Raw genomic sequence first — 16,521 nt, 5'->3', positions numbered from 1 at the left:
GCACCTTTTATTAGGTAATGGCATTTAAAATATCCGTAGCTTGTAATGGCACTTAGGATATGCCCAAAAATCAATGGGCTAAATTACTTATTGAACTAGTTAATTTGAACATTGAGTTTTAGACGTCTATTGATAAAACACGCTGCAGGAAGGACGGCGGGTTGAGTTCCGCGGTCACAGCTCTCCCTCTGCTGGAAGGAACCGGGCCGCGATTCCGCACCGACAGCATCGAGCTCAACAGCGGGAGCGTAACGACAGAGCGGGGCCACCAGGGGGAGCGTGGGGCTGAGGGACGGGGAACGGCAGCACGGGATGCACAGAGCGGGGCCTAACCCTGAGCAGGGCCTAACTCTGAACGGGGCCTAACCCGTAATGGTGCCACATGGGCAGAGCGGGGAAACGCGGCCAATATAAGCGCGTGTGCACAGCGTGTAGATCAGCGTGTTGATCGTTGATCAGAGCCGCCTTCAGGCGCTTCCTCAGCGTCCAACGTGCGGCCGAACTTTGCTCGGGGCGGAGCTGACACGAGGCCGTGCCGACCTGCGGCGGGCGCTGCACCGCGAGGCGGCACCGGGACGGGCACGAACGGTCCTCCAGCAGCGGGAAACGGCCGGCACGGCACGGCACAGCACGGCACGGCACGGCATGACACAACACAACACAATACAACACAACATAACACACTGCGGGCAGCTCCCGCCTGGCAGCTCCGATGGGTCCCAATAAAGCAGCTGCTCTGGGCGGGCCCGGAGCCCGTCGCACCTCACGCCGCTCCCGCCATTTCACGCGGCGCCGCCACGAGTCCGCGCGGCCGAAGCGCTCCGCGACCGCACCGCCAAGAAACGGCCCTAAAGCCCCCCCAGCTCCCTCACATCCCCCCTCACATCCCCCCTCAGAGCCGCCCCAACACGGACCCCTCGCCCCGCCCCGCTCCCTCCCCCCGGTCCCGCCCCTCACCTCACGCTGCAGCGAGGTCACTTCCCCAAGATGGCGCCCGCCCGCCGGTCTCGCACCTCCCCAAGATGGCGGCGTCCGCTCCGAGCGGGCCCCGCCCACAACGACCTTTTCAAGATGGCGGCCCGGCCCCGCCCCGCCGCGGGGCAGGCTGGGAGCGGGGCCTGGCGGCGGGGAGCGGCCTGCGGCGGGACTGGGACGCGGGGCTGACGGCGGAGCGGGGCCGGAGCGGGCCGGGCGGGGGGCGCCATGCCGGAGCTGGCGGTGGACCGCGTGGTGGTGCATCCCTTAGTGCTGCTCAGCGTCGTCGATCACTTCAACAGGTGGGACCCGGACGGCGGGGACGCGGCGCTGAGTCACGGGCCCGGGCCGCGCCGCGCAGAGACGGACCGCGGGGTGGGGGGGGTCGGACCGGGCCGGGCCGGGCCGGGGAGTCGCTCGGGTGGAGACCGAGAGGAGGAGGGAGCGGGGAATGGAGCGGGGTACGGGGGGGCGGCATCGGGAGGAGGAAAACGGCCCAACGGGCGGCAGCGGAACCGCCATGGGCCTGACGGAGCGGGGAGCTGCGGGCGGGGGGGGATGGAGCACGGTGCGGGGTGAGCATCAGCTGCAGAGCGGGGCCGAGGAGCAAAGAGCTGCTGTGCTGATGGACGGCCGCTCCTGCGGGAACGGGCCGAAGGGGCTGCGTGTATCCCCAGTTTGCATTGCATTGCATTGCATTGCATTGCACTGCCCTCATCAGCGCCGTGCCACGCGCCCAGCGCCGCTGCAGAACGAGGGTGGGTCCCGAGGGCACCGGGTACCTCTGTAAGAGAAAAGCAACAACCCGCAGTCGCAGTGACCCTGCTTCTCTTCTGCCCGGCTGTGCGGGGCCGTGTGTGTGTGTGTGTACAGGGCTGCGCTGCGGGCACTGACGGCCTTTTCCCTTCAGAATAGGAAAGGTTGGGAACCAGAAGCGCGTGGTGGGCGTGCTGCTGGGCTCCTGGCAGAAGAAGATCCTGGATGTGTCCAACAGCTTTGCAGGTGAGCTGGGTTACAACATAATTTAAAGGCTGTGCTCTAAGTTTGGTCCCTAAGCCGCCCCACCGGGTTACACATCCTCCTGTTGTACAGATCAGCCTGTATCAGAGTCTAGAGAAGCTCTGCTTTAGGAGGGGTTGGGTTGGGCCATCTCCTGAGCTCTCTTCCAGCCCCCATCATTTTATGACTCAGTGAAACACAAGTGCCCCATTGGAGCCTGTTTTGCTCCCCAGCCTCCCTGCAGCGTTGTGCAATGTGCCGAGCTCCAGCAGCAGGTGTAAACTTCTCGAAGCACTGCTGAATGTTTTGCTGCATTGGACGTGCTGACGTCTGCTGAGCGCTTCATGTCTCAGCTTGTGGGACACCTCAGTGCTCGTGTGGCTGTTACTGCTTATGGAAACATGGCACCCTCAGATTCAGTCCAGTTGAAGCGCTCCTTCTTCCTTTAAGCATGTTGGCTTTGAAACCATTTCCTCTTACATACTCCCATGTGATATCACAAGGAATTTTTGGATGCACGGCTCTCACTGTCCCGTTTGTGTTAGTTACATCATTTCCTCCCTAGTGACAAAGCAGACGTTTCTCTGTTTATTTATGGAGTTTCCCAGTTGAAAGGAGTTCTCCCATGGGATGACTTTTTTCTGGTTTTCTTTGCCAATTTTGGAGGATCTTTTTTTCCCTTTAAGTTGAGAAGAGCTTTGGGGTGGGTTTTTTTGGTACTACTGACGGCCTTTCAACTTTGAAGCTGTAATATTGCTGTAAATCAAAATGCTGAGAGCCGTCTGTTCTCAGAACCAGCAGTGTGTCCCTGTGTGCAACTGATAAAATAACTGCCTTTACTCCGGGGTAACCGCTCCTTCCCTGGAGTGCCTCTTTATGTTCTACCAGGCAGTAAAAGCGTTGATGAAATGCATCCTATGGTGAAAGCTCCTTTTTGCTCTTTGTTGATCAACAAACTGCAAAGTCTGCTGGGATCCTGTTTATCATATCAAATGTGTGTTCATACCGTGCACTTACTGTTGTGTAAGGGAGACTTTCCCTCTGACGCTTTGATGTTGGCCACCGAGGATAACTTCCAGAACGCTTTGCATTTTATTCCTCAGCTTTAAAACTGTTGGCAATTAGGAGGAAGAATTGCACTGTAGTTTTCTCTTTGCTGTGTAACATTGCAGAGCAGTTGAAACCAATTAAGAGCTGTCATAAAACACGGGTTTCTATAAATGCTTTTAGTCACAAAATTGGTTCCTTAAATATTGACGTTTTACTTGCAGTACCTTTTGATGAGGACGACAAGGATGATACCGTGTGGTTTCTAGACCATGACTATCTGGAGAACATGTATGGAATGTTTAAGAAGGTCAACGGTAAGTTTAGGTTGCTTTGCAGTCATGGATACACACCCAGAAACTTTACTTTGTCCACCTGTGAACGTGCATTCATAGCTAAGTAGGAAGTGATGTGTCCAGGTAAGAAGCCTCTCCATGATAATTCCTTATGCGGCTTCACTTTTGGTAGTGGTTTTCCATGGATTAATTTGTGCAAGTAGTTTGTGTTCTTAACGCATTCATTCGTGCCTTATTAATACCTTATTAATTTCCTGACAGCTGTGTATCTTCAGAGTTAGATCGATTTCAAACATGCTGCTGTTTCTAAAGAGTTACATTTGTTTCTCTTCTATAACTTCTGTGCAGATTTACCCTGCAAAAAAGGGTTGCAGTTGAAGTTGCAAGTTGACAGATCGCTGTTACCTGAATTTCTGCATTATATGGAATAGTCCCATTTAATTAAGAGCCTTGGAGTACAGTTATTTCTGTATTTTCTCATTGCTGGCCTGTCATTGTCTTGCCTCCTCTGATTCATTTTCCCCTGCCTTACATTCATCTTCCACAAGCATCAGATTGCTCCTTTGCTAATTCAGTCCCCACCCAAATACTTTTGTTTTTGTCTTGCTACACAATTCTGATTTAGAATCCTTTCTGGTTTTGCTCAGCTAGAGAAAGAATAGTTGGTTGGTACCACACAGGCCCTAAACTGCACAAGAATGACATTGCTATCAATGAACTGATGAAAAGATACTGTCCAAACTCTGTAAGTACTGTGCTTTGTTTGCTTTTCTTTCTCTAAATGCTGGACCCGGGAATCTTTGGCCCCTACCTTTGTAATGGTTGATACAACTTGTTTAAAAACTCACTGCAAAGTATTTTAAACAGCTGTAGATGTCTTATTTCAGTGCTCAGAGTTAACAGCTCTGCACAGCCTGTATAACATGAAGGTATTTTGTTTGGGTCCTTGAATAAAACCTAGTATTCTATGTTTGTTTTGTTTTTTCCATAAGGTGTTGGTGATTATTGATGTGAAACCAAAGGACCTGGGACTGCCCACAGAAGCTTATATTTCAGTTGAAGAAGTTCACGATGTGAGCACTTAAAGGTTTTTCTGTGCCTTCCTAGGGAAAGGGTTTCCATTGAAAGATGAGTGTTAGGATGCCTGTATGTTCACAAAGATATACATCCCATGGCACTCATCTGCCCTCTGCAGAGGTGATGTTGCATTCACTGGTGAGGGCCTGTATGCTTCAGTCCCAATACTGTTTTGCCCTAATTTGTCCCATTGCCTCTTCCTGATTCTGTCATGCAAACAAGACTCAGTCCATCTTACACACTTTGGCACTATTCACATCTCCCCTCTGTTTGAGGGTGAGCCATCTGTACTGGCCACTCTGTCTCTTTGTACCTGTAGTCAGCTGTGCACACTGCCTAACCCTGTCTCTTTGTGTTTGTGCACCTCAAAGGATGGCACTCCAACCTCCAAGACGTTTGAGCACGTGACTAGTGAGATCGGAGCGGAGGAGGCAGAGGAAGTTGGTGTTGAACACTTGTTACGGTAAACACCTTTAAGATGAGAGCTTTCTTGTGAGACTTGCACAGCAGGGAACGTGGTCCATCTGGCATCTCCCAGTGCCAGCTCCCTGGAGGAAATGCAGGGCTTGTGAAACATGTTGCTTATGTGCTAAAAGTGTGTTCCCTTAGCAGTCCTACTTGGCACGTTCAGTCATTGCTAGTGAAAAGTGTAACTGCCCACTGAATCTCCATAGAATAATGATAGCTACACTGTCATAGTTTCAAAGCTTTGGAATATCATGGTTTGGAACCATCTCAGCCCCTGCATACATTGCAGAGCAGGACTGAGTGGGAGCACAGCTGCTGGAGCTGCAGCTGACAAACTGGCAAAGCTTGCCAGCCAGGAAAAGAGCAGTCACCCCATCCATGCTGCACAGCCTTTTCACCTGCTGGGAATCCCGTTGGCTTCTTTCTTTCTATCCCCTAACATCATTACTACTATTCCAGAGGTAGCATTTCTGCACAAAAGCATACAACGACCTATTTTAGACACACTTTGTAATGTAAATCAGTTTGATCTCATTCTTTGACTTCAAGTGTTCTGCTTAGTTGTGCTTCACCCCTTCTTGCGACTGCCGTTCTTTCTAAACAGGGAAGACCTCTTAGTGAATACACACAGCTTGCACAGCTTGTTGATGAGTACACAGCAAACATTCTAATGTGGAATCTTTGTTACGCATGTTTCAGAGACATCAAGGACACCACGGTGGGCACCCTGTCCCAGCGGATCACAAATCAGGTCCATGGCTTGAAGGGACTGAACTCCAAGCTTCTGGACATCAGGAGCTACCTCGAGAAAGTAGCCATGGGCAAGCTCCCCATCAATCACCAGATCATTTACCACCTTCAGGATGTCTTCAACCTGCTACCGGACGTCAACCTGCAGGAATTTGTCAAGGCCTTTTACCTGAAGACCAATGACCAGATGGTGGTTGTTTACCTGGCTTCTCTTATCCGCTCAGTGGTTGCCCTGCACAACCTCATCAATAACAAGATTGCCAATAGGGATGCAGAGAAGAAGGAAGGACAGGAAAAAGAAGAGAGTAAAAAGGAGAGGAAAGATGAGAAGGAGAAAGACAAGGAGAAGAGCGATGTCAAGAAAGAGGAGAAAAAAGAGAAAAAGTAAAATGTGTAGTTTTTTTATTTGTAAATTAAAAAAATCTTGTAAACTAAGTCACTTTGCTGCTGGGTTCTTTTCCTTTGTAGTGATAAGTGCTCTGGGCTTTGGCTGCTTTTAATCTCACTGCATTTGTTATGACATGGCTGTACAAATGGACTCAAAGTGGCAGAAGCTGCCACAAGGAGCGAGTTGCTGTGACTGGGTGCTGTGGTCTGGCTGTATGTGGTGTATGGATACATCCAGGGTGGGCTGGGCTGTGTCAGTGCCTGGGGCTGACAGACAGCAATGCAGCCCGGCCCATAGCAAATGAATTTCGGGAGTGGGCTGTGCCATACTGGCACAAGTACAGTCTGTTAAAGAAATAATAACCCATCGCAAGTGCTGCTGAAAAGCAAAGCGATGGCAAAATTATGGGGTGCTGGCTGGCCCCTGGTGCTGTGAATAGCAGCCTTCTTTAGTTCTGCTGCTGGATTTTTGCTTTTTTTTTAAAAAACCAAGAGCTGCAATTCCCAGGGATGCTGTGCTCATGTGCCTGATTTCCATTGCTGCCTCACAGCTGTCAGCATTGTGTCCCAGCACCACACACAGCATGACAGCATCCAAGCCCCAGTGGCACCGCATCCCCGTGAGGGTGGTGCCACTGTGCTGTGCCAGCCATACCCACCCCTCCCGCCCTGGCTGCAGCCCACTAATTACAGGGGACATGTTCATCATGGCACCCAGCTGCGGGCATGCAGCCACAGAACCACGGCCAGCCAGCCAGCCCAGAGCCATTTTTAACTAAGCATGATTACAGGCTGGGGGAGGCAGACAGCCGCTGTACCCAGCCAGACCCCCAATGCAAGGAAGGCGCCTCCGTGTGTGCACAGAAAAACAGATGGAATGTATGTATGTATTCATAGAAACCAACCTAGTGGCCACAGCTCTGAGCAGAGCTGTCCCTGCTCCTGAAATAGGGGCATGGAGGGTACCCCAACCTCCAGCCTCATCCACTGGGGGGGGCAGGGGGCTGTCCCTGCACTGTGACACCAGCCAGGGACGCACCATGGCAGCTGCTTGTCTTTTATTGCACAAGAAATCGGCATCACTGAGGCAGAATGGTGCAGTACAAAACGCTCCGGTCACCAGTCAGAAGCTATTGCAGAGCTTTGTATCCACGATTTCATTTATGTACAGATATACACACACCAACGCTTGCTCACCAAGGCCCTGTCCTAGAACCACTGCCAGGACACCACGGCCCTTCACCCTGGCTACAACAGGGCCACAGGCAGGGCCTGATCCTGCCCTTATCACAGTTCTGGAAGGCCCTGGCACAGCACAGGATGGGGGTGGTAGAGCCTCACACAAGCTGCAGAGCACCAGCTCCCAGCACGTGCTTTAAATACCAAACAGCACAGGGCTGCACTGCACGCTGGCAACTCAGAACACAGTAGCAGGGTGGAGCTTGGTGCCAGGCCCAGCCCTGCCTGCACCCCAGTACTTTGCTGGGAGCAGGATAGGGGCCAGACACATACCTTTATGAGCACCTGAGGCAGCGCAAGAGCCCCTTCTCATCCTCAATGTATCTACTGAAACGCCACAGGAAGGCTGAAAAAATTAGAGGGGAATAGCCTACACCTAAACCAGATCTCACATCTAAGTCTGGGAAAAGCCCCAGCCTGGCTCGTTAAGTCAGGGCTGGAGTCCATTGGTGGCATGTGTCACAGGGGGAAGGGCTGGGTACTGCTACAGGGAGAGGGGCAAAACAAACTGAATAACAACTGGGGTTTGGCTTCAGCGCATCAGTCAGAAGCTGTTTGTGTCCATTTCCAGGTGCACAGTGATTTCCCACAAACAGGGACAACCCCACTAACATGGAGCAGCCGCTGGGACAGGGAGCGCAGCCCAAAGCCCCATGCAGGACCCACATCCCCCCAGCATCCCAGCGAGGGGACGGGAGCTGTGGTGCACACTGTGTGCACGAGGCTGGGCTTGGCCCTTCCTCAGCCCCAGGCTGAGCAGGGACGGGATTTCACCCCCACTTCCCCATCCCAACTTCAGTTTGGGTTGGGAGGGACACGTGGATGCTTCCCCGGAGCTGTGAGTGCAGACCTCATACAGGAATAAGAACAGAATCAGCACCGCCCGCACCATCCCACAGGCAGCAGTGCTATGAGCACCGCCGGAGCTGCTGAGAGAGCAGCAGGGCTCCATCACTCCTGGCCAAAGCCTTCTGTCTCCTCAATGGCATACAGCAGCTTCTCCTTCAGCTGTTCGTAGCTCTTGTAGGGAGGCAGATCCAAGCGGTTAAAGCTGGTGAGACAGGGCGCTGTGAGCAGGGCAGGGAGCCCAGTACTGCTGCCACCCTGCTCCCCACCACAGGGTTCCCCTCCCACAGGTCTCCCCAGCAGCTCCATCCCAAGGGAGAAAGGCGTACGGGCAGCCAGAGCCCCACGCAGCCCCACAGGGACACCACCATGTGCCCCACACAGCAGCCACTCACCATGTATGGCTCCGAGGCAGCCACGTCTCTTTGCCAACTTTATCGATGCAGAATTTCTGAGGCCCGTTGCTGCCTGTTAATGGTGAGCAGAACCGATCTCATTACATGATCAGGAGCTGAAAAAGAACTCTGACCTGGCCCTACAGCCAGCAGAGTGACTCAGCCCTATGATCCTACAGCACGTGGGGGCAACAAACCCAGAGCTGTACTCAAAGCTTGTTCTGAGCCCTCTACAGAGAGGATGAGTATCCAAAGGAAAAGCAGAACAGTGTTTTCCAGAGCACGCAGTGACACAGCACCGAGTGCAAGGCAGGTGGTTCAGCAGTGAGTGCTGAAACACACATCTGTGGAGCCACAGGACCCAGCAGTCTGCCTGCACGCTGCAGGGACCTGGCTCAGGAGGTCTGAGTCACTGAGGCTGCTTTTAACAAATGGCCCTGGACAGGCTTCAGGGGGCTGGAAAAAGGCTGATATGGCAGTAAGGATAACCGAACGGGTTAAGTTAGCTGGTACACATCAGTTCCAGGAAGACACTGGGCAGGCTGCTAGGGGCCCCAAAAAGCAGCAAATTAAAGGGCAGGCACAGAGTCATGCCACAATATGGTTTTCCAAAAAAGGGGTTTCATAGCACAAAAAATTAAAATTAAATAAACAGAAACACAGAGTCACAGGGGTTGGAAGGGACCTCAAGGGATCATACAGTCCAACACCCTGCTAAAGCAGGTTACCCACAATAGGTCACACAGGCAGCATCCAGACAGGTCTTGAATATCTCCATAGAAGGAGACTACAAGCTCTCAGAGCAACCTGTTCCAGTGCTCCGTCACCATTACCATGAAGATGCCCCAAAAAAACCCACTAAAATCTCATTCAAAATGAGGCTACAAACTGGGCTGACAAAGTTAACTGCAGTGGCACAGCTAACGCCCAAGGAATTTGTCTTAGCACAGCACCAACCACACTGCCTTATTCAGATGTCACTGCAGCTGTATCACTGCCCTGCTACAATGGGAATGTGAACACTTGGCCCCAGCAACCAAAGCCAGGCATGGCCATCATCCCCCTCCCCACCCAACCTTAGCGTGGTCACACACCGATGAGCTCCGCGAAGCCCCCGACAGGCAGACGGCACGTCCCCGTCACAAACTGCAGCAGGCGGATCCTCTTCTCATTGTCCATCTCCTTCACCACCTGCAAGCACAGGGAGGAGGATCCCCATCACCCCACAGCCTCAGGCAGCGCCCAGCCCTGAGTGTGGCACATGAAGGCTCTGGGGCTCACCTGCCAGAACCACTGGATCTGTTTGCTGTTCTTGGTGTAGTGCCGGTAGATGGTGTTCTTCTGCCAGTCGTTCATGTCGATCTCCTGCATGCCGCACAGCATCAGCTGGGGATGGAGGACAGTCAGGGGGATGGAAATACAGCCCCGTGTTCACACATCACAGCACTGAGTCTTTTGGGGCTGTGCAAGGCATGAGCTTGAGCAACAAAAGCGTACAAGGGAATTCTGCACCTCCGATGAGAAGTTCTCACCAAGAGACCCAACAGGCAGCCCTGCAGCCCCTGCTGCCTTGGGTGGGCACATCTCTGAACCAATAGGTGAAATCAAGAGATCGAGGCTGAGCAGAGCTCAGACACCCCATGGGCACCACAATGGCCGGCCTGGGGCAGGGCCCGCTCACCTCCAGCTCCTTCTCATCAAAGTACCGCAGCCACTCGAGTGGCACCACTTCGTTGAAGCCATCCAGGAATGCCTTGGTTTGCTCCTCCACACCCCGAGTGAACCTCCAGTCTGTCAGCAGCCTGCAAAGGCAGGTAGGAGTCCGTGGGTGGCACCGGGGCTCTCCTCACCATCTTTCACCCTTCAGGATTCCACGATTCCCTCCCACTGCTTCCCACAGCCCACAAGCAGAAGTGGGCTCTGATTATTGAGCAGTCGCCATCAGGGAATCACCAGCAGCACCACAGTGGCCCCAGCAGCCCCGCAATACACAAGCCAGTGAGCAGCATGGGGCGAGGCAAGGAGTTGCACCCTCTCTCCCCTCTCCTCTTCCCTGAGAGCCCTGGCAGCCGCCCAGACCACAGGCAGCCAGACTGCAGTGCAGTGCTGCGCCAGCTCGGGCTTCTCAAAGCCACGTAGCCAAGGAGGGGCCACATCCCCAGCCCCACGCTCCCACCCAGTGCTGCCCTGAAGCCAAGTGCCCAATGTGGCATCAGGACCAGACTCACATGATGTACTCCTCCTTGTTCTCCTCTGTCACCCGGATGCTCTCACCGCCCTCCTTCAGCTCATGGGTGGTCACCTTGCCCAGGATCTCCATGTCCTGGATGAAGTAGAGCTCCAGGCCGCACTCCTCCAGGCTGTTCTCCCTGCAGAGGGCACCGGGATGTGAGAGGTCACAGGGGGAGCACTGCACCCACCCTCCCTCCCCACCATCCCCGAGTGCAAGGCACTCACTTGGTCCAGATGATGGAGTTGTAGAACTCTGGATCAATGGATTCCAGGTCCTTCAGTGTGGGCCGCTTGTTCAGCATCCGCTTGTAGAAGGGCAGCGTGAAGCCGGTGTCAATGAACTTCCCGTGGTACAGAGCCTAAAGGGTGCGGAGATGGGGATCAGAGGGACCAGGATGGGCTCCTTGCAGACCACGGCTGGACCCACAGCACGGGGCTCGCAACCCCTTCCCCTCCCCACCATGAATTCCACTGCATCTCCATCTCCCGTCGCAGCTCTATTAAGAGCACTTGTTTAAACAGAGTTCTGCCGTGGCTTCCCTGAATCCCTGGCTTCCAGGAGCCCCAAGGCAAAGGCAGCCAAAAATAATGCAGACGCTTGTCTAGAACAGCCCAGCGGTGAGTAATAGTCTGGAGTTTTATTGGGATCCTGCAAGGCGTGGGGCAGGGCAGGGCGCAGCATTTTGGGCAGACCCTGCCCCATCTGGTACCACTGCAGCCCTTTGCCCACCAGGCCCTGGGGAGGGTGAGAACAACAGGAGGAGCCAGGCAGGGGCAGCTGGAAAACCTCACACTGCTGGGGCTAAAAACAGCCCCAGGGCTGCAGAGCTGATAGCACCGGGTGGCAGCCAATAGCCTGGAGGCACAGCCCCAGGAAACTGTGACCCCAGCCTCATGGCCAGCCCCAGCCCTGCAACACGTCACCTCATGCTGCTATGGCCACTCTTCCTCTGGGCACACACTGAGCAAGAAAGTGCTCAGAAAAGGTGACTATGCCAAGCAGGGCTCCCCGGCCCCGGGCTCTTACCATGGCGATGAAGCGTCCGATGAAACGGAAGTAGGTGAGGTGGTCAGGGTTGATGGAGGAGGCGGGGTTGATCTGCAGGCAGTAGTTGTTCTTGCCGGCATACTCGAAGAGGCAGTACATGGGGTTGAGCACCTCGTGGGACAGGAGGAAGAACCACTCCCTGGGCAAGAGGAAGGGAAAAGTGGTGAGCAGACATCAGCACCTGGGTCTGCTATGGGAGGCTTTGTCCCAGCAGTGGGGACAGCCCTGTGCCCATGAAACATGGCTGCACAGACAGTGCCCAGCTCCTTGGGGTGCAGGGCAGGCACTGAGCCCTGCTGAGAGTATTGTGCAGCCCAGGACCCAGCCGCAAAGTGCCTCTGAAGACATCAGTAAGGAAAAACCAGCCTGTCAAACACGTGCACATGTGCCTGTGCACACATGTACAGTGCCCACAAACACCAGCTATCCTTCTCCACAACCCTCTCCCCCCCCCCCCCAGTTTCCCACTCAAAGCAGTGCAGAACAGGCGCAGCCCTCACTCTGCTCCCCCACCACTGGCAGTCCTCGGACGCAGAGGCAGCCCCGGCATCCCGTCCGTGGTTCTACCCTGTGGTAGAACAGCATGACGTAACCTACCATAGGGTAAAACCACTGGCAGGACACAGAGAGACACAGGCAGCAGGAGCCCTGCCCACAGCCAGCAGCAGCATCACTGGGAAGGAGGAGGTGGGGAGCACACTGCAGCACGGGTTCTGGGGCAGAAGAGGCAGTGCAAGCCCACCACTAAGCCTTACACCCAAGGCAGGATGGCCAGGGGACAACAGACAGTCCCTCCAGCTGGAGGCACAGCAGAGTGCCACATGGCACCATCCACTGGGTAGATGGTGGAAGCCAGCAGCACCACATTTGCCCTGGCACACACCGCCCGTCTCAAGAAGAAACACCAGTGCCTGTCCTGGAGGGAGAGGAGGCAGCTCAGCCCATCACAGCGCACTGAGGGCTGCTGGACCCCCAGCCCTCCCTGTACAAGGGATCAGGGAGTGCAATAATGCCTTCCCAGAACTCACACTGTTCTCACCTCCTCTCCCTGAGCAGGCACTGGAAGAGGGCCAGGAACCCTGAGCCCTGTTACCAGAAGGCTTCATGCCATGGGGGGCTCACCCAGCCCCACAGCAGACACGTGGCCCCACACTCACCTGGCAATGCCGCCATAGTCCAGGCCCTCCTCACCACGCATGATGATGTAGAGGCGGCGCCGCAGGTCGTAGGGCTTCATGTTCATGATCTACAGGGGGCAAGGAGCACATCACTGTGGGATGCTCAAAGGGGGACAGCCTTGTGCCACCCAGGGCTCTGCCAGCCCTACACCCCCTCACCTGCTGAAAGGAGTCCTCAAAGAGAGTCTGCCGGGAAACACTGATCTTCACATGGCTGGGCAAGGCATTTGACTGCAAGGCACAGACACGAGGCTGTATGGGCTGGCATGGCAGTCCCACATCACCAGCGCACCCATGAGCACCCCCAGCCCTGCAGGCTCAGCAGCCCTCAGCTGCACTACTCACGTGGCAGAGGAAGCGGAATTGGTGGTACTTCCAGCGAAAGCTCCGATCATAAGCACCTGGTGACCCACCCTGCTTGCTCCTGCAAAAGGTCCAGCAGGGGCTCAGGGCACGGCCCAGCATGTGCTGCCATGTCCACAGGTGGGAGCTGCCCCCCACTACATGCAGGGAGCTCTTCTCTACACAGTGCAAGGCCCTACACTCACCCACACCCAATGCTCAGTGCCTCTGCCACAAAGCCCACTTTGCCCACCCTGCACTGTGACCACGCAGGCAGATGAGCTGTGAGTGACCCCAGCCCAGCCCTAAGCACGTACCCAGACTCAAATCCTGGCCGTGGGTCCTTGAAGGTGGTGGTGCGTGTATTGTGGTCCACGAAGTAGCGCACGCCCTCGTTGGTGTATTTCATCTCCCAGCCAGGAGGCAGGGGTGGCTCCTGGATCATCCTGTAGGCAGAGATGGGGTCACCATGTTGCCACCTGAGGGGCGTCTCTCCCTGCTTTGTGTTGCTCTCCCTGGAGACTGCCTTGGATTTTGGCACCTCCAGCACCATGTTTTCCCTTCCGACTCCCCAGTCTATGTGGCTCAGCACCCTCACAACCACTTTTCAGTGCTTGGTGCCCCACCACAAGCATCACCCCCGCTCTTCCCATGGGCTCCTACCCCTGAGTGCGAGGGTCTTCCCACTGCGTGGTCCGCGTGTTGTGGTTCACGTAATACACCCGCGCGTTGTCCTGTCTCTTTTCTAGGAGGAAACAGAGGAAGAGCGATAGCTGGAGCGCAGCAGGCACCAGTGTCCCAGGCTCAGCCCTCCCCTCCCAGTGTTTGTCAGAACCCCCACCCCACCTGCTCTGCCACAGTGCATTTGGAAAAGGAAGAATCAAAAATGAAAATAATTACTTTAAAAATTACATTGTTTTTTCCATGTGCAGAAGCTGCAGTGCCTCTGGAGAAGGCTCAGTGTGCTGGGGACCCCAGGGGCACCCTGCTGGGGGCATGACCCCAAGGATGCTTTTTTGCAGCCCCGCTGCCTGCACACACACACACACACACACACAGCCCCCTCGCTGCTGAGCGCAGCCATAAAACGAACACACTGGTCACACCAGCAGCACTGCTGCCCACTGCTCTGCTTGCTGTGCCCCCATCACCACATGTGCCCCCAGCATAGTCCCACTCCATGCTGGGAGGGACGCTCTGCACGCACTCCCTGCCTCCTCCCTATCCCCCGCTGCTCACTCTCAGGGTGTGGGAGGGAACATGGTGACGGGACATTCCTGCCCCCAACCCCACAGACATGCCAGCCGTGGTGATGAGGCAGCTCCAGCACTTCTGCTCATGGCTCCAGCTGCCCCAGGGTCTCCATCCATCTGCCCAAGTGCAGGCACAGGGGTAGGGCAGCCCCCCACACCACAGCACCCTCCCGCAGAGATGCCCCCCTCAGGATAGGTGTCCTCTGCACACTACAGATGGCACTTGGGTCCTTTAAAACATCCTTGCACTTCTCAGCTCCCATTAATGCCACCTCCATGTCACCAGACCCTTTCTGCTCCAATTGCCAGCCCTCACCAGCTCAGGTACACTGAGGTCCCCCCACACTCTGGATGTGGCACAAGGACAGCAGCAGCACTTGGGACTTAGGGACAGGGCTGCCATCCTGTTGTGCCCAGGGACAGGGCACCCAGGGGCACTGCGTGGCAGCAGGCAGAGCTCAAGGGCTCTGGGGCCGAGCAAGGAGTTGGATCCCTGTTCTCTGCCCCAGTCCAAAGAACAACCACAAACACTTCTGCATTCAGTAGCTGAGAGAGAGAGCTGGGAACTTCTCCAGGAAAAGAGAAAAAAGGCGGAAAAAAATGGGAAAAAAGCTGGATTTCAAATCAGAGATGGAGCGAACCGTGGGCAAACAGCCCTGCGCAAAGCAGAGCGTGGGGTGCGCTGTGTCCCCAGATGGGGCACTCACTGACACAGGATGGACGCGCAGATGCATGGAGCATCTTGAAAGCAGCAGGGCAGGGCACAGGCAGGTTTGGGGCTCTGTACTTACCCCAGCCAGGAGGAAGGGGGCCGAGAGGATCATTGTCGGATGGAGCGCCGGACGGCTGGAGATGAGAGGGCAAAACACAAAGTAAGAAGCAGGGCCAGGCCAGGAGGAGCAGTGGGGTGCAGACGGAGGGGAGCCCACAGCCCTGCTTCCCACTCGCCTCCCATTGGCCCACAGCTCCCAGAGTACTAAAAAAAAAAAAAAAATCCAAAAAAACCAACCAAACCAAACAAAAGAAAATAACTGCACACGCAGGGGGTGATCAGAAAAAAAAGGGGGGAAAAAAAAAGCACAACCTAAAGAGAGTTCGGGGGCAGCACAGGGAGCAGCGGGACCGTGTCATCGCAGCTCCAGATGTGCACGGCCGCTCCGCTCCCGCTGGCCCAGCGGCTCCCAGCAGATACACCTCCAGCCTCCTCCAAGAACCACACACAAGAGGGAAAAAATATCGCAGGCCTTTCCAATGAAATCATTCCCACAAGCCCTGTCCACGCCCAGCGCTTCCTGGCGGGGCCCGCACCCCCCTCCTCCTCCTGGGCAGCGCGCGGGGCTGGGATGCGCTCGCACTGAGGGCACATTCATGGCTGCGCAGACAGGCGGCTCCCGGCCCCCCCTTCCCCCCCCAGCAGGTCGGGGCTGCACAAAGCACCTTTCTTGTGCAGGGCGGGCGGCCTCACCCAGCCTGAACCAGGGGGTGCTCCGGGCACTGCGCCCTGGTTTGCATTAGCCCACAGCTCCAGGGATGGAGGCGCAGCCCCGGCAGCCGGTGATTCAAGGCAGAAGGAGTCTGGAGGTGACTTCGGGGTTGTAACAGAAAAGGCCTTTCAAACCCAGCCTCAAGAGAGGGACTGGCATCCCAGCCCACCCCCATGGGGATGGGGCGCAGCCACCACTGGGGGTGTCGGTGTCCCCTGCCCACCCAGAATGGGTGCCGGTCCTGCCCAGCACCCTAGGGATGCTCTGGGGTTGGAGCAACCCACATCTCTTGGCTTTTCCTCTTGCACAGGAGATGAGCACAGGAGAGGCCTCGGGTTGCTCCCTGCCCAGAGAAGTAGCTGAGGAACGTCCAGGGCTGTCACCTCACTGTGACTTAAAAATAACCAATTCAAACAAACAGAGCAGAGAAACAAGAGCTCAGCACAGCCCCGGGGAGTCGGCGATCAGCAGCTCTATGACCTGCAGTGCCTGAGAACAGCCCCGT

General features: G+C 55.5%; 3 protein-coding genes across 21 annotated transcripts in view; 1 reads left to right on the top strand and 2 right to left on the bottom strand.

The window, feature by feature from the left end:
- Positions 1-1,239, bottom strand: part of LOC146760598 (uncharacterized) — a 343,150-nt gene extending 341,911 nt beyond the window's left edge. For all 10 annotated transcript variants that reach the window (XR_014947594.1, XR_014947593.1, XR_014947596.1 and 7 more), the window contains exon 1: positions 958-1,239. Coding sequence is in view for 4 of the 10 variants with exons in the window: in XM_085551280.1 (XP_085407406.1) it covers positions 958-1,239 (282 nt within the window). In the remaining 6 variants the exon portion in view is untranslated. The remainder of the gene's footprint in view (positions 1-957) is intronic.
- PSMD7 (proteasome 26S subunit, non-ATPase 7) lies at positions 1,134-6,047 on the top strand. The gene is made up of 7 exons (XM_015874308.2): positions 1,134-1,277; positions 1,886-1,977; positions 3,246-3,338; positions 3,965-4,062; positions 4,310-4,390; positions 4,766-4,857; positions 5,562-6,047. Exons 1-7 carry the CDS (start codon positions 1,204-1,206, stop codon positions 5,998-6,000), a joined length of 969 nt encoding a protein of 322 aa, XP_015729794.1. The 5' UTR covers positions 1,134-1,203; the 3' UTR covers positions 6,001-6,047.
- A 993-nt stretch (positions 6,048-7,040) lies between these two features.
- Positions 7,041-16,521, bottom strand: part of WWP2 (WW domain containing E3 ubiquitin protein ligase 2) — a 37,602-nt gene continuing 28,121 nt past the window's right edge. For all 10 annotated transcript variants that reach the window (XM_085551270.1, XM_015874245.3, XM_015874250.3 and 7 more), the window contains 14 exons: positions 15,324-15,378; positions 13,943-14,024; positions 13,597-13,725; positions 13,283-13,361; positions 13,097-13,168; positions 12,917-13,005; positions 11,739-11,898; positions 10,937-11,070; positions 10,708-10,848; positions 10,161-10,281; positions 9,761-9,865; positions 9,574-9,670; positions 8,480-8,552; positions 7,041-8,289 (listed from right to left, as the gene is read on the bottom strand). In XM_085551270.1, the coding sequence (XP_085407396.1) occupies positions 8,190-8,289; positions 8,480-8,552; positions 9,574-9,670; positions 9,761-9,865; positions 10,161-10,281; positions 10,708-10,848; positions 10,937-11,070; positions 11,739-11,898; positions 12,917-13,005; positions 13,097-13,168; positions 13,283-13,361; positions 13,597-13,725; positions 13,943-14,024; positions 15,324-15,378 (1,437 nt within the window). In that variant the 3' untranslated portion in view covers positions 7,041-8,189. The remainder of the gene's footprint in view (positions 8,290-8,479; positions 8,553-9,573; positions 9,671-9,760; positions 9,866-10,160; positions 10,282-10,707; positions 10,849-10,936; positions 11,071-11,738; positions 11,899-12,916; positions 13,006-13,096; positions 13,169-13,282; positions 13,362-13,596; positions 13,726-13,942; positions 14,025-15,323; positions 15,379-16,521) is intronic.

This window comes from Coturnix japonica, chromosome 6 (assembly GCF_054131305.1).
Source record: "Coturnix japonica strain WE chromosome 6, WE-NBRP24, whole genome shotgun sequence".
NCBI lineage: Eukaryota > Metazoa > Chordata > Aves > Galliformes > Phasianidae > Coturnix > Coturnix japonica.
Note: the sequence above shows the minus strand (reverse complement) of the source record. Positions and strands in the feature narration are given on the sequence as shown.